We start from the raw sequence: 15839 nt of genomic DNA, 5'->3' as shown, positions 1-15839 counted from the left end.
AAGTTTTGCTGCCCAAAACACTGACACTCTCTGTTTTTATTTTTCCATGTTCCTTTTTTTGTTTTTTTTTTCTTCCCGTTTTTGTTTTGAGCAGGGTCCGTGTTATGTTTACGTCTCTGAATCTGCAGCCCGTCTTTCTCCCAGAACGGAGGACTTGACCTTGTAGCACAGGGACAAAGGTTACAGCCTCGCAATTTCACACCAAGCGTTGGAAAACCGACAGAAGCCAGTGTGGGTGGGGGGGGGGAGGGAGGAGGGAGAGGGGAGGGGAGAAGAAGCAGAGTCGACATCCTCGGATGCGACGGAAAGGGTGGCAAAAAAAAATGCAATGTTTATTGTTGCACTATATTTAGTAATAAAAGTACACAAAATTTGATTTGTGTTTTTTTATGTGAGCACTCCCCCGGTTTTATTTCACCATTTTCCTGCGAGGGAGTTCATGCAACTTTTCGCATCCCTTTCCATCTTTTTTTTTTTTTTCCTCCCCCCCTTCTCCCTTTTCATTCAGTGATTCCTTCAACCGTTTTCTGTCTAAACCCCCCTCTCCCCCCCCCCCCTTTTTTTTTTTTTTTTTAATTCTTCTGTTTTATCTCTTACACTCCCCGATCGTCGCGGCGTGACTTCTGCGCCGGCCCGATCATGGACACAAATCCGGGAGGCGACTTCGGTTTTCACTACTTTTGGAGGGAAACTCGCGGAGGCGGAACGACCACACGACTTTGCTGCAGAGCAAAAACAAAACACTTTTACTGTCTTTATTACGATTTTGTAAGAAATGTGTACATTTTTTTTTCTTTTCTTCTTTGCATCACATAAATTAGTATATGTATGTACGAATGTGTATATATGATTGCTATATATATATATATGTATGTATATATATATATATGACATCTATTTTGGAAGAAACTTTGCCCTGCCTTGTACCTCGTTTTTATGAGGTGAGCATGGATGCAATATGTGGACGTAACAGGAATTTTACTGGATCTGCTGGACAGCGTGTCGAAAAGACACACGTGGGCACTTACATCAAAAAATACTACGAAACATAAAATGTACAAGGAAAGGCCTGATTCTCAAACTAAAAAAAAAAAAAAAAGAAATCATGGCGGTCATCCCCAGAGTCCAAAAGCAAAAGAAGGGATGTTTGAAGTCGAGCTGTTTGAACAACAGTGAATGGCAGCATTTCATAGGAAACGGAAAACCTGACACATTTTAAGGAGAGAGAAAAAACAAAAAAAAAAGTTCAGACCAATCTTGTATTTTCTGAAGTTCAAAAGCTTCTTTTCTTTGTATTAAAGCAGAAAAGGCTTTCCTGAACCACGCTTTCCTGTGTGTCGTTTCTTCTAAATCCCAACGGGGTTCGGATCGCGGAGTCCAGATACGTCTTACTTACGTTATCCGCACCTTTTGGGTAGTTTAAAGTTCAAATTATGTTTTTCTACAATGCTCCTAAAAAAAACGTTTTGGTTTTTAACCAGTTTGAAGTGAAATGTGACCCAGAAGGAGACGTTTCAGGACGGTGAGTTGAAAATATTGTGACGCTGAATATGTCACTTAGTTTTGGTGGTATTAGTTAGTTAACCCCCCCCAAGGAGGTGTATTATAACGGGATTAATTTTGATCTACCTGTGGAGGGGGTCAAAGTGAACACCCACTTATTTCCCCGCGTGACATCACAAAGGGAACATTTCTGGGGCCTCATCCACAGCCTACGAAGACACATTACTGTTAGAAAACCGTAAAGTCAATATACTGATGGATTCCTAAAAGCCTAATTTGATCTTTGAAAACAGGACAATTTCTTGAAACAAATTTTTTTTTTTCAAAGTGCATTTATTAGTCTTCAAGGACTTTTTCTTTAAAGTAAGCTATTCATGGAATGTAATTTCACATGTACCACATGTTGATCTGATAAAACAAATTAGGAAACAATGTGATGATACACATTCAGTGCAGCAGAACAAAATTATTGACTTCAGTCCAGCAATGGCGTATTATTTCTAAAGAAAATATGCGGTTTAGAAAAAGGCACGTACACACCTTAAGACAATGTAGAAAAATCGCACAGAGACGAACGATGAGGACATTCTCATGAGCATCGGTTTTAAAGACGGGATTAAATCCCAATGACGCCTCGACCGTAGAAAAAATAATCCAGTGGGCGCACACCCGAGTATCAAAATGACGAATTGAGTTACGCCTCGGCTCGGCGCCGTTCTGCTTGAGGAAAATGCTACAAACTTTAAAGGTATTAGACGGGGCGGTCACACGGATGCTTCTGTAGAAAGGGAACAAAAAGAAAAAGACACTTGTAGAAACGCATTCTTTCCTCAAGTGACGTCGACGGTCTCCCGTTTCCTCCCTGAAAAGGAGGCCTGAGCTCCGCTCGTCGCAGAGGGGCGGAGTCTCACTTGGAGGCGGGGTCTCACTTGGAGGCCGGGTCCGGGGGGGTGGAGCTATCGGCAGAACCTCTGGCTTTCGCTGCTTCCTCTAGTCGAAGGGGCGGCACAGTTAGACCCCAATAAATCAGACACCATCTCCATATCTGGGTTTTTTTTTTTTTTTTAAACAAATATTATTAAAACCTCGACTCATCAGCGCGGTGCCGGCTCACCTTTGTCTTTCTTCTCCTGCGTTTCCTCGGCCGCAGTCTTGTCGGCTCTGAAGAAGATCCGCGCGCTGCTCAGGGAGAAGTAAAGAAGCTCAAACTCCTGCGAATGAAGCAAAGACAAAATCCAAGAGGGCGGTTAGACGAACGACGGGGCCGTTTTATCTGGAGCCGATCGCAGGAGATAAAATCCACTGCGGGGAAGGTCGCCTTCTACAAGACAACCTTGTATAACTCAATTTTGTTACAGTCGCTAGGCATAAATTGTAGAATTCAATTAAAAACGACTGAGGCTACTTTGCTGACATCTCGGCTCGAGTCTCGGCGCTGCGACTTTTAAGAAATTAGTTTCAAGCTAAATAAATCAACTTTTACTTTCCCTGTTTTTTTTTTACAATTTCAAGTTACAAAGCCTATTAATCAACCTCGTCTTCATCGCTACAAAACAAACAATAGATCAACGACAAGGAATCAGACAAGGAATCGGCCAGGAAACAATCGAATATGGTAAAACTACATTTCAGACGTCAGCTTCAAATTCAAAATTGAACTGTGAAGTTTACAGGCAAATTAAAAAAAAAATTTTTTTTAAGTATCTTGCCATGCTGAGAAAAACTGAATTCTTGGTAGAAACTGCAAATGTTGCATACACGTTTATGACAACAAAAGCTACCGAAGACTGAACGTCGACAGCAGAACTGTCCAACACCGTTTGATAGTTTTGACGTTTCCTTTCCTTTCCCTCCTCCGGCGTACCTGCAGGTAGACGTCCAGCCTCTTCTGGGTGAGATTCATGGTCTGCAGCAGCTTCTCGTCCTGACTGGTGGACTGCACGTTCTGCTCCTTCACCACGGCGTTCATCTCCTTCTTGTACTTGTCCCTGACGGCCTGGAACCAGTGCAGAGAGTCAAACTCCAGGTACTGGTCCAGCAGCTTCAGGATGTACGCCACACCTGTAAGGGACGTCACAGGAGGCAATGTGGTGAGGGCGGGGTGACGTTTCCTCTCAAGGGTCGAGTGGAGAATGCTTCTAAAAGAGGGAATCTTAACATCGACGTAACGTGTAATTACATAAGGCCGGACATGCTTGTGCAGCGACAGGCAGCAGGTTAAGTTTGTGTCCATGTCAATTCTTCTCTAAATTCCTCCTGGTCCAGTGATCTGGCCTGACTAACAAGTAGATGTGGGCTCGGAACTGGAAAAACGTGAAATGTCACTTTTAGTACTAGTGGAGTTTACAGCGTGGGGCGATGACGTCATCGTTTTCCTCTGACTGCTGGCGCTTAAGAAGTTTCCCCCAATCTGGGACCAGTGTTAAAAAAAGTACAAGTTTCCATGACTCTTCCAAATATGTTTTTTTTTTTTTTAAGTCTGAAATGGACTTTTATATCCCAAATTTGACCGTAGAAGGCAGAAAACCCAATTTTTTTTGTGCGATTTACAAAGTTTCTCAAGGTTTTGCCTCATTTATTAGTAAAAATGCATTTATTGCACATCACTGAATGCAGACCAATAAATATAAAATCGTAGAGATGCAACCTGGTCATTAAAAATTATTACAAATGTGATTTATTTTCTCTTTTCTTCAGCAGTCTAATGTTGGGCTCCTAAATTGGCCCTCAGCTAAAAAAAACTTTGAGAACCCCTGTTCTACAGTCAGTTCCTCTTCCCCTGGATTTCCAGAAAACTATCGGAACCGCAGGCTCACATTGTTGAACACATTATTACGTTAAGGCGTTGTAACATTAGTTTTGTCGAGAAGCTAAAATAGTGATCGGTTAACATTTTCCCAAACTTTATAGTAAATAGTCATGTTCAATACAGGCATGTGTCACTGATATTGGCTGATCTTGTTGGAACTAAAAAAAACAAACAGTTCTCCCACATGGATACTGGTCGTGAATTACCAGGAGTTGTCGGGGAGTGTCACTTTGATCGCACACTTTAGGAGACAAAACAACACGAGGAAATGACTTCTTCAAGGGAATTCGATTCATATCGCCGCCGCGCTGCTCACCCATTGCGAAGCCGTCGTCTGTGAACGCGGCGCCGCTCTTGTTCTTCTTGTTCAGTTTCTCTTTGCAGTTGATGGAGTGCTCCACGAAATTCACCGTCTGAGAGAGCAAACAAAACGAATTGAACCAATTAAAAAACCCCAAAAACAACCAGACAGAAATCCACCAATCTGCTGTGAGTTACAGCTCGGAGCCTCTGCACTGACCAGCGGGGGCACGATCATGTAGAAGTTCCTCAGGTGCATGTTCTTCGCGCTGCGGAACTCGGGTGCGAATACGGCCACGAGCATCTTGAAGTACTCGGTGCCCTCGGCAGAGTTGCTGGTCAGATCCCCCAAAACCGAGTCCAGGACGCTGTGGACCAAACGCACAAGGTTGAAGGAAGAAACGTGCAGAACTGGAAGGGGCTTCCTGTGTATTTTCAAGGCTGTGGCGCCCCCTGCAGGTATGAAGAAATCACTGCACCTTCAGTGAATGTGCAAAGTGGACCTAGCCAGATGCTGCGTGAAGGGAAAAAAAAAACAAGGTTTCCGAGCGTCGCTCACCTTGCAGCTTTCTGGGTTTCCTCCGACAACCCTTCTTCTTTCACCAACTCTTCAAAGTTGACAATATCCTCCAGGTCTGGAACGAATCTGCATTCGACACGGAAATGAAGACTCTTAAATCCGGCGGTCAGGCCCAAATCGACTTGATTCGATTTATAACTTGTTCGTTTTTTTTTTTTTACCGGATTGCGCTGCTGCAGCAGTGGAGGCCCCCGGAGCGGATCATTCGCACGTAGCCCATGGCGTTACCTGAAGAAACAACGGGAGGGAAAAAAAATACAGCCGCCTGCTCACGAACGCAGAGGAAAGATTACGATTGGGGGGGGGGGGGGGGGGGGGGGTTTCCTCACCGATCTGACTGATGAGCTGCCTGAATTGGTCGAGGTAGCTCTGGCCGTCGGGAGTAATCCCGAGCTTTCTGATGCCGCGGTTAAACTTCTCGGCTCGCTCAAACGGGTACTACCGCAAAGGAAACAGCAGGGAAAAAAAAGCCCTCTGCATTGGATGACAGTGTGATAATTTCATCCAAGGTTCAGCGTGCACGTCTCACGAGGGACACTTACCTTCTGGTCAGACTGATCCTTCGTCTCCCTGAAGAAGCGAATGTCTTTGATGAGTCGGGACTTTATGTGCTCGTCGTACATAAACTGACTGAAGATGTAAAACTTCTTACGCAGGAACTGGTAGGTGAAGTTGACCTGAAAATTTAAAAACAAAAAAAAACAAAGATAAGAAAAGATATTCACCATCTGAGAGAAGACTGTAAGGACACTTTTAAAAAACACAAAAAAACTCACAGTGGTGTTCATGATCCCCGTGCCGTGGGTGCGGATGGAGTTGGCGATGTGCCGGATGTTGATGGTGTTCAAATGCTTGTTGTTGCTTGCCTTCTCGATGAAGATCTGGAGGGAAAAAAAAACAAACAAACGTGGCGTTACCGACGCGGCGTGGTTTACCGCTGACGGGGCCGATGAGGAGGCTCACCTGGTTGTTGAGGTTGTAAAGGTACCGCGAGACAAAAACGTGAATGTTCCTCATAATCTCCAACACGTCCAAACCCTTGACGAGAACGCACGGAGGACAACGTTAACCTCGGCGTGAAACTCTTGATCTTCGTGTGTGTGTGTGTGTGTGTGTGTGTGTGTGTGTGTGTGTGTGACGCGCAAAGGAAGCCAACCTGCTCCAGAGTTTGGCTCGGCAGGTGAGCCTCGGTCATCGTCAGCCCATAGCGCTGCGTAGCAAGATTTCTCATCTCGCTGTAGGTGGCCCAGTCATGCAGAGCGACAGTCGTCAAGTTGTAGAAGGTTTTATCCAGATAGTGGGTCACATAGGCTGCAAGAAAGAAAAAACAAACAAATAATAAAAGACATGTACAATTCTAGGAAGTCTTTCACTGGTACATATTCAGGACAGGGTGGATTTGAACTGAAAACACGAGTCTCTGCATGGATAATACAATTTGAAGGAATGAGTGGTGAAGAAAACATGATGGTGAGAAAAAAAAAAAAAAAACAGCCTCTTTGTTAGTCCTGGTCAGCTGGACAACAAGAACACAGTACATGTTGGGTCCAATCAACACATATGAAAGACGTCTGAGTCTCATGGACACAGATCAAGGTGGTTGCGCCAAACATGTCTTATTCAATTCAATTCAACTTTATTCCTACGGCACCAAATACAACACAGCCATTCCCAGGTGTTTTTTAACAGAGAGAAACCCAACATTCAAAATCAAATCCACATGAGCGAGCAGAGCGAGTGTGGAAAGGGGAAAAACTCCCTCTAACGGGAAGAAACCTTTGCAGGAACCAGAGGTGGCAGATTTCTACTGGGTGGTTGGGGCGAGAGAATAGAGAGGAGAGGATAGGACAGACAGAGAGATAGATTAGAAGGGGGGGGGGGGTGCAGGGTCTTGAAACAGCCTTAACTGTAAGCTTCAGTAAAGCTTTAGTAAGTAGCAAAGTCTCGAGTCTGGCCTTAAAAGTAGCGACTGTCAGCCTCCCGAACTGAAACTGCCTCGAATTCTACAAATGATTGAAATGAGTAAAATAAATATTTTTTTGGTACATTTTCTAACAACCTTCTCCAAAACCAAACCGGTCATTCACTCAAATGGAAGAATTAGAAACGTGTACAGGAAGCTGTGCGGCACCTTTGATGTGGATGAAGCGGTTGAAGAATCGAACGGGCTTGAGGGAGAAGAAGTGGGCCAGGTCCTTCATGCCCACTTTAAAAGGGTTCCTGTCGTCCAGCTTCAGGTGTGTGTGGACGGAGAGGCGCAGGTCCTTCTCGATCTCTTTGCAGAGCTTGTCGAGCAGGTGCTGCGAAAGGTCGGGGGGGGGGGGGGGGGGGAGTGACGTGAAATGGGGCGAGGGCGTGAATAGGAGACACATTCCAAAGGCGCCCTCACCTCGTTGAACACGTCCATGATCTCCTTGTCGTAGCTCGCCAGCAGCTGGTCGCACGAGTCCATGTGCTTGGCGTGCAGCATGCACGGCACGCTGTCCCGCAGCGCGCTGAACATGTACTGCTCCGGGCCAGGCGAAGGCATCGTTCAGGCACAAGGGGGGAGGGGGGGGGGGGGGGGGGGGCGAGAAGAGAGGAAAAAGGGAATTGGAGCACGACTCCCAGCTGCTGATCTAAAAAGCGTGTGCATGTGGCGGCTCCGCTTACGTGTATCCGTGCTGCGTCCACGGCGTTGTCGTACACGTCGTCAAGGTAGATGGGGAACACGGCTCTGTGCCAGTACAGGAAACTGCAGTCGCACTGCAGCTTCACCCTGAAAGAAATCAGAGGAAAAAATGATTTAACGAGCACACACAATGTTAAAGTAGGTGAGGAGGATCATTTTCTGCCCTTCGTCGTCTGTGATCTTGGTGCTACCAACCTTATAAAGAAATATTTTTTATGTACAAGCAAGAAGGCATCAACCAAAGTCCTTTTTGCACCTTCGTCACATCATCGCCACCTGATTAACAACGCCGGTCAAACTCTACAATGAATTCCTTTCACGAATCTGGTGATTTCTGCCTCAATTTCACACTCTAACAAGGCTAAATTAGTTTTTCGTGGGACGCTAGCGTGCCGGCGCTTGGTAAATGTAAGAGAAAATTGACTGTTTTGCACAGATTCTCGTAGAATCGCTCACCGCTCTCTCAGCTCACTAATCAGGTCCAGCTTCTTCAACACGAGCTGCAGCGGGAGCAGCTCCTCGTCTTTGAAGGTTTTCTGGTGGGAAGTGCGGCGAACCCAGGAAGAAATCATGTGGATAAAGACCGCACGGCAACTTGAACCATTCGTTAAAAACAAATAAATAAATAAACAAACTCCTCTGACATTACCAGCTGAGTGCCGACACACAGAGCCAGAGAGACCACGAGACGTCGCTCCTTGGTGCTCGGCCCGCTGAGAGCGTTTTCCGCCAGCACCAACGACGACAGCACGTCCAGACGCTGCTCGCTGTACTTCTTGTCGGAGATCACCCTTTTCTACAAGGCACAAAAATTTCGCTTTGGAAATGACACACGGAAAAAAAAAAACGGGTGCTCCGATTCTGTAAAACTTTGACGCCGCGATCGTGTTTTACTTTGGCGACGCCGATGGCGTGGAGGGCCTGCGACTGCAGCTGCTGGGTGATGTGAGAGACGGAGTCGGCGACGACCATGGACCGCCGATGAAACGTGTGCTCCACGGCCTGGGGGGGGGGGGAAGAGTCACATGGTCACACGGTGTGTCGGTACGGCGGACGCACGGCGGGAAAAACGGAACGCAACGCCACTCACTTTGAGCAGCTCGACGAGGCGACAGAGAGCTTTGACTGAGGTCTTGGTCATCGGCCGCTGCAGTGACATGTACATGTTCATGGTGGTCTTGATGATGGTGCTGATGCTGTACGCGTACAGGATGCCCTGTGGGGGGGGGGGGGCAGGAAACACAGAGCAGTGCTCAGTGAAGTCAAACATGTCTGTGAAGAATCACTTTTTAAAAAAAATAAGTTTCTAGACACTGGATTGAAACGTTTGGCATTTACACTGCAACGTTTTGGAAATGATGTCCGTTTGATTAGAAACAACAGAAACGCTGAAATGTCTTTATTTTTTTTAATTTAATATTGCATAACTAGTGGATGCCGTTTGTTGTTTTTGAATTGAAACACACACACACGCGTATAGAGAAGATTTTGGTTCAAACATCAACAATGGGAGACGAGGAAGTTGGATTGTCGACTAGAAAACTGAATCATGAGACTGTGGAGGAAAACATTGTTCTTATTATGCATTGCACATGTGTAGAAAAAACAGTTTCGGACGGCCGGGGTAAGCAGTTCTGAGCGTTTCCAAAAAGTTGCATCTTGGGAGCAAAAGAAATGTGCATTTTCAGTAACTCCAAGCACCATTGTCGCGTAAATGGAGCCCCAAAACAAACCAAATGTTTTTTCGTTTCACTATAAAATCTAAATGGGGGCCTTAGAGGTTAAAGAATTGGAAATGCTGTATAGGGATCTCACTGCGGGAGACCGCAAGGACTTACTTGCACGAACACGTTACACCTGCTGTTGAGGTCTTCTGCCAACCTGTTGCCCTTATGCTCTTTGGATAGAATGGACTCCATCTTCATCATCCATGAAGTTACAAAGACGTAGTAGGACTGAACGTCCCTGGAGGAGGGACACACACACACACACACAACAACATTCAGAGTCGTGAATCAAACAAAGTCGGGAAAGATTTGGTCGTCTCTCTGTCCCCCTCACTTTGTTAAGGTCTGGGCTCTCTGCTGCAGGTAGGCGTCCCTCTGGGCTCGGATGGCCTGTAAGCTCTTCTTGTCCATCAGTTTCGCTGCAGCCGGGACCTTCGAGGTGAGGAAGGCGTCGGGAAACCAGATGATGTTTGCGATCAGAGTGACGGCCGGAACCTACAAGACAGTGGCGGCAAGCACAACGTTCACAAATAAAGAACAACAACAAGGTGTGGGAAACATATTTTTATGTTGAGAAACAGAAAAACACCTTTTTACAGACGTCGAGGAGAGCTTTGTACAACTTTTTGTCAACGCTCCTGAAAATGTGAAAGTGCAGCACGAACAGGCTGCAGACGGCAGCGTATTTGTCTCTCTGGTCAATTTCTGAGGGCTCACCTAGAAAAGAATGATAAAAAAATAAGTAAAACATAGATATAATAATGGATCACAGCTGAACGACAACAGGGAAAATGGTCAATATCGTTCCGTGGGAGAGAAACTGACCGATTTTGGACTCGATGTTTGTGAATATGGTGCGAATGTTGAAGGCGAACTCCTCCGCGAAGGCGGTGTTTTTGGCCACGGCGACTCCTTCCCCGGGGTCGTCAAACCTCTGCTCCACACAGGCCTGTCACACCCAAGGCTCAGGTTATACTCCAAAATGGGGAAAACAATAATAATAATAAAAAAAAAAAACCTCAACACAATAATAACAGGGGGGACAGAAAGTAACCTGCAGTATCATGCCATCCAAAAGTTGTCCCTCCAACTTGAGAATCAGCTTCTCGAATGGTTTCAGCTTCTCTTCCGGAATGGAAAACTTCCCCGGGTTGTGATGTACGGACTTCAACAGCCTAAAAAAAAAAAAAAAAGCAACAAAACAAAAGGAGCAATAAGAACAGTGCGCTTCCATTTCATGCTGTATACATTTACAGTACGTCATAGAATAACAGCACTACAGTATTCTGTTGAAGGTGAAATGCAATGTTACATTTATAATATACGGAGACACGGTTAAGAACTTCATTCAGCTTGTTTCTAATGTTTCAATCTGACGTGTATGATTTAGCTTCACAACCTTTTGTACATCTTCCAGTGATCTTTGAGTGTGCCGTGATTTTCCATAATCTCGTCCAGTGTGAGCAGTACTACGAGCAGCTCCCCCAGGTGTTCGTACACGATCTGCGGAGGGAAACGCAGAGACGATTAAAACGAAAAACAAACAAAAAAACAACAACAACAAAAAAAAAAAACAGGACGAGGATTGGTAGATTGGTACAAAATTAAAATAAAACTGAAAACGTACCTGAAAATGGACACCTGACGACTCGATTATTTTCATAGCGCCTCTAAGATATGAAAAGAGATAGAGATAGAAATAAAAATTGAAATAGAGAGAGAGAGAGAGAGAGAAAACAAGGGTTTTCATGCTTTTATTGTGAAATATTATTGTAGTCTGACTTTTGCATTTCTGAAATCAGTTCTGATCAGGATATATTACACTATACAATCAATCAATACTACATTTATATACAAAAAGATCCATTTGTTGTGACAGCTTCAGAGGGAGCTTACATATATATATGGTTTCCTCACGTGTTTTCTACCTATTATATATTACATATAACAGTCTACAAAGAAAGGACGATCATCTCACTTGGAGCCACTGGTACAACTATCTTACAAATACCATTCAAATATAGAAAACCAAGATATGAAACATCTCAGTGTCTCAGTTGCTGTTTTATCTGCCTGTAAAGTGCATAAAACTACAGTGTGAAACACGTTTTAGTTCAGGGGCCACATACATACCAGATATCATCCTGAGTGGGCCGGACTGGTAAAATACTGCCTTAATAACCTTTAAAATTAAACTTTAAAGATTTCTTTTGTTGTAGCACAGTGGATCCGTGATGGAAATGTTTTTTATTTTATTTTTCTTTCAAAAGTCACAATTGCTACTACAATCTCAACATGAAGCCAATTTCTATCTAACGTTCTGACGCCAAATACAGTGAAATGTCCAGAAATATTCTCCTGTGGCCATTAAATTACATTTGCCAGATTGGAGTCTGGCGCCTTACGTTTGACATCCCTGCCATAAAGCACTGTGCTTCAATGGGACTATTGAAAGGCGTCCATTGAGAACGGCATGTCGACTGCATTGTCTGCTCAGGGAATCTCACTTGTTGCTGTTGTAGAGGGCAGCCAGCTGGTGAACGACGCCGACCACCACTTCGTAACATCTGGACACGAAGCAGGACAGTTCCTGCAAAGAGGCGAACGTGAGAAACGATCACTCATGTGTTTCGGGGTGACGAGACACGAGTTCAGGGGAGGAATTAGTTCTTACCAACCTGCAGAAATGAGATGAATCTGCCCATCTGGATCTGGGACTCTCCTTCAACAACACTTGTGTCTGACACTGCAATATAAAACACATTGAATGTCTCTATTTTTGTTTGTAGTTTTGTTTATTTAAAGCACCAAGACAAATGGGAATTAAAGTGAATAGTGACTTGTTACCTCCCTCTCCATAATACAATAAGCCGTTGTAGAATTTGGTTTCGGCCTGTAAAACGAACACGAATCCAGATTAATCGGCTTAAATGACGTAAAATGACCAGAGTAAGTTCCATTGCTTTCAAGAGGAACTCACAGTGTGCAGAAGTAACTAAAGAACAAACAGAGCTTGTGCAACACTTGCCTCATACTTGAGCTTCTTGACTTCACTGCAGAGAGCGGCGTAAACTGTAATGACTTTGTTCAGAACCTGAACACAACACAAAAGGTCATTATCCAAAACCACCTCCCCTCCCCCCGACATTTACAAATGTGTGCTTTTACCTTGTTGTCTGTTTTAATTAACTCCAGTAAGGACGACTGCTCATAGGGGAGGAGCTGAAGTGGAGCAGACATTTTTCAAGGAAGGAAATTACAACAAGTTCAAATAAAGCAACGTCATTGTTTCCGAGTTGTGGCGCTTCACCTTGAGGGCGATGGGGTCGAGTGTGAAGTCCCAGACGTCACCGACGGAGTCGTCCAGAGCCTCTTCGATGCCCTTCAGCTGAGACGTGTACCCTTCCAGAAACTTGCTGTAGTTCTTCATTTGAACCTCCGTGTGTATTTCTGAAATGCGAGACGTTTGGCAATGAAAACAAATGAATTGTACTGAAACCACCCTCTCCCACCCTCCTACTAGATGTATTTCTATAGATCACCATGTATCTCATTATTATCATGTGTTCAAATTGGTGCCCATGTGTTAGTTGAGATGTTATACATGTTTTTTGTTGTTGTTTTGTTTTTACCACCACCAAGGAAATAATCTGTGTTTATCTGTCTGTCTGTTAGCAAGATATCTCAAAAACGAATAGTATATTTTTCATAAAAATTGGCACACAGGTGCATTTTGATCAAAGGAAGAACCCAATACATTTTGGTCGTGATCCAGATCAAAAGAATTGTTGCAATAGAAAATGTTCATTTTGCGATATATTGTCTTGTGTTCTTTAAATTATGAAATGAAATCATGTGATCACCAAACTATATATATGAACAAAGTCAGGTGATCTGGATGTGGAATACATCTAATTTCCCCAAAAAGTCTATTATTTTTATTATGGCAATATTTTACCCATTAAAGATGAAATTGAGAACTCGAGGTGACTGTGGCCCCTCAAGTAAAATGTGATTGACATGCAATCGATAAAGCATATATATATATATATATATATATATATATATATATATACAGCAGAGATGTCCAGTCTTGTGGAGTCTCCCTCCTCCAACACACCTGGATGTGATAAACGTGTGGCCATCAAGGTGTGCAGAAAGTCACAATGTGATGCTTTAGAGGCGAGAGACGTCCAAACGTGTAGGAGACCTGATGGACTGTGGCCCTCCTGGATCAAGACTGGACCACACTCAAAACAAACTCAAAAGGTTTTTTTGAGGATGGAAAATGGACAACAACTGTGAGTGAATGCACGTGTTTAGGGGGTTTGCCTTGTTAAAACACCAAAGAAACCAGAGCTTCAGTAAAAAGTCACCTGTTCAACCAATTAACAGCCAATAAAGGCTAACTCAGCTATAAACATTGTTTAATTCGAAAACCGAAAACAGCAGCCCGACCACAAATCAATCAATACAAATATCGACGACTAAGCACTGTTATGAGCCTCTTAGACCGAAACACACGAGAGAAAAGTGTAATTTTAATGTGCTGCTGCCACTGTTGTGACTGTCTGTTGATTGCTAACGTTGCTAACAGCTAACCATTAAATTCCCGTTTTTTTTTGGCAATTTCGCATTTTGACTTTTGTCCGCACGCGAGGCGCCGACTTTAACCAAATATTACAAGAAACGACAGAACGCGTGTGTCTTATTTTACATGCGAAAACGAGAAATTCCGTGTGTGTTTCTCGTCGGTAAACCTACGGAACCGCTAGCACGTCAAGCTAACGCAGGTTAAGTTCGGCTCGTCGCTGTTTCTCTCTGCATGTCAGGACTCAACGGAGGACTTACTCTGGGAACCGTCGTCAAAGCGGTCAAACTCCCAGTCGGGAGCGATTCTTTCCACCGCCATGCTGCCCGGAGAGGTAAAAAATATCCCAAATCACAGTGCTGTCAAAAAGTGGAGCCACAGGATCCCATGATGGATCTCATGATTTTTTGTGAATGGCCGCAAGTGCTCATGGGAAACGTAGTTCATAAGAGTAGTAGTTCGTCTCCGCTTTCGTTCTCAGGCCACATATTATGCAGTAATATATGAGTAAAAAGTAAATAAAGTGCAATAATAATATTAAAATCTAAACTTTAAACATTTTCTTTACTGTGGCATCCAGTATATGTTTTTAAAAAGTCGAGATAAAAAAAAACGTTTTGTAATTCGTCCCGCAAGTCACTACAATCTCCACTTAAAGTCAATTAAACGATTTTTTTATTTGGTGCGAAATTCCAATGAAATGTCAAATTCTTTTTGCACCCTTTTGCACACATATGTTTGCAAATGTAATCACCATCAAGGAAAGAGCTACCAGGTAATTCATACCTGCTGCCGTGAGCCTGTTCAACAGCATCAATAATATGTATACGTACATGTAATAATATGTACATACATAATTTGTCTTTAGAAAATCTTTTAATCAAATGTCGGAATAAATTGGTAATCTTTCTGTGATAAAAATACAATTATTATCATGTAATATTGTTAAAAATTTACTTTTCATTACGCTAGAGTACTGATAACATTATTTACTTTATTGAATCATCTGACATGACAAAAATATTTGGTTTGGACTTGATCCACTCGTAGTCACCATCATCATGAATTATTTTGGTTTATAGTTTGTTTGATGGAGCGAGCAGGCCAAACTACAACATTAGTTCATGCTTTGTCCTTAAACAACCATCACACTCCTGCTGCAATACAGTCACGGGCCAGCACTTTTAACAAACAACTGTCAAATATGTGCTGCTATTTGCGCTGTACTGACTCGGTGTAATTAAATATGTATGTTGTGGTGGTTGTGATAGATAGGAGTGAATAAGCAAAAGTAATGTGGAGTTCTCTCTCTCTCTCTCTCTCTCTCTCCCCCTCTGTTAATGTGCAGGTTAGAATAAGGCCACAGTGAACACTCTACGCAGCATTCAGACGGTGACAGAGGCCACGAGGAAGAGTCACGTCCAGCAGGAGCCTGCAAGAATAAACACCACTCCTCTTCTTCTCCCATGGTGTTACTAACGGGTAAGGTTTTGCTTTTTTACCTTCCCCAACTGCAAACTATAGAATAAATGCTTTCACATATTATTTTGATAAATATGTGCAGAAATACTTGACAGATAAAGTCAATTGTTTCTGTCAAATACTAAACGAACTGTCACTATCTTTCAATCTCTTGTTTTGCACTGTGAACTTGATTT

General features: G+C 43.6%; 1 protein-coding gene across 2 annotated transcripts; it reads right to left on the bottom strand.

The window, feature by feature from the left end:
• Nucleotides 1-283: 283 nt before the first annotated feature.
• washc4 (WASH complex subunit 4) lies at nt 284-14578 on the bottom strand. Of its 2 annotated transcripts, XM_080505298.1 has the most exons (33): nt 14442-14578; nt 12901-13040; nt 12759-12812; nt 12619-12684; nt 12438-12483; nt 12269-12336; nt 12098-12180; nt 11218-11260; nt 10990-11093; nt 10645-10765; nt 10416-10539; nt 10180-10307; nt 9925-10085; nt 9702-9828; nt 8954-9079; nt 8758-8865; nt 8513-8659; nt 8320-8399; nt 7845-7950; nt 7582-7698; nt 7324-7492; nt 6349-6503; nt 6156-6230; nt 5969-6073; nt 5735-5869; nt 5522-5630; nt 5354-5420; nt 5172-5258; nt 4833-4980; nt 4629-4725; nt 3368-3564; nt 2618-2714; nt 284-2493 (listed from the first exon to the last, which is right to left on the bottom strand). In XM_080505298.1, exons 1-33 carry the CDS (start codon nt 14500-14502, stop codon nt 2429-2431), a joined length of 3516 nt encoding a protein of 1171 aa, XP_080361424.1. In that variant the 5' UTR covers nt 14503-14578; the 3' UTR covers nt 284-2428. The 2 variants fall into 2 exon arrangements, with proteins under 2 accessions (XP_080361424.1, XP_080361425.1); XM_080505299.1 differs by lacking the exon at nt 14442-14578 and having other exon boundaries at nt 12265-12336; nt 12901-12918.
• Between the last annotated feature and the right edge of the window lie 1261 nt (nt 14579-15839).

This window comes from Blennius ocellaris, assembly GCF_963422515.1.
Source record: "Blennius ocellaris genome assembly, chromosome: 11".
NCBI lineage: Eukaryota > Metazoa > Chordata > Actinopteri > Blenniiformes > Blenniidae > Blennius > Blennius ocellaris.
The sequence above is the reverse complement of the archived record's forward strand: the minus strand, read 5'-3'. Positions and strand labels throughout refer to the sequence as shown.

Coding starts and splice junctions, on each gene's coding strand:
- washc4 (XM_080505298.1), bottom strand. CDS start 14,502: ATGGCGGTGGAAAGAATCGCTCCCGACTGGGAGTTTGACCGCTTTGAC. Junction 11,261..12,097: donor GCCCTCTACAACAGCAACAA/GTGAGATTCCCT, acceptor TTCATATCTTAG/AGGCGCTATGAAAATAATCG. Junction 10,540..10,644: donor TGGATGGCATGATACTGCAG/GTTACTTTCTGT, acceptor TGGGTGTGACAG/GCCTGTGTGGAGCAGAGGTT.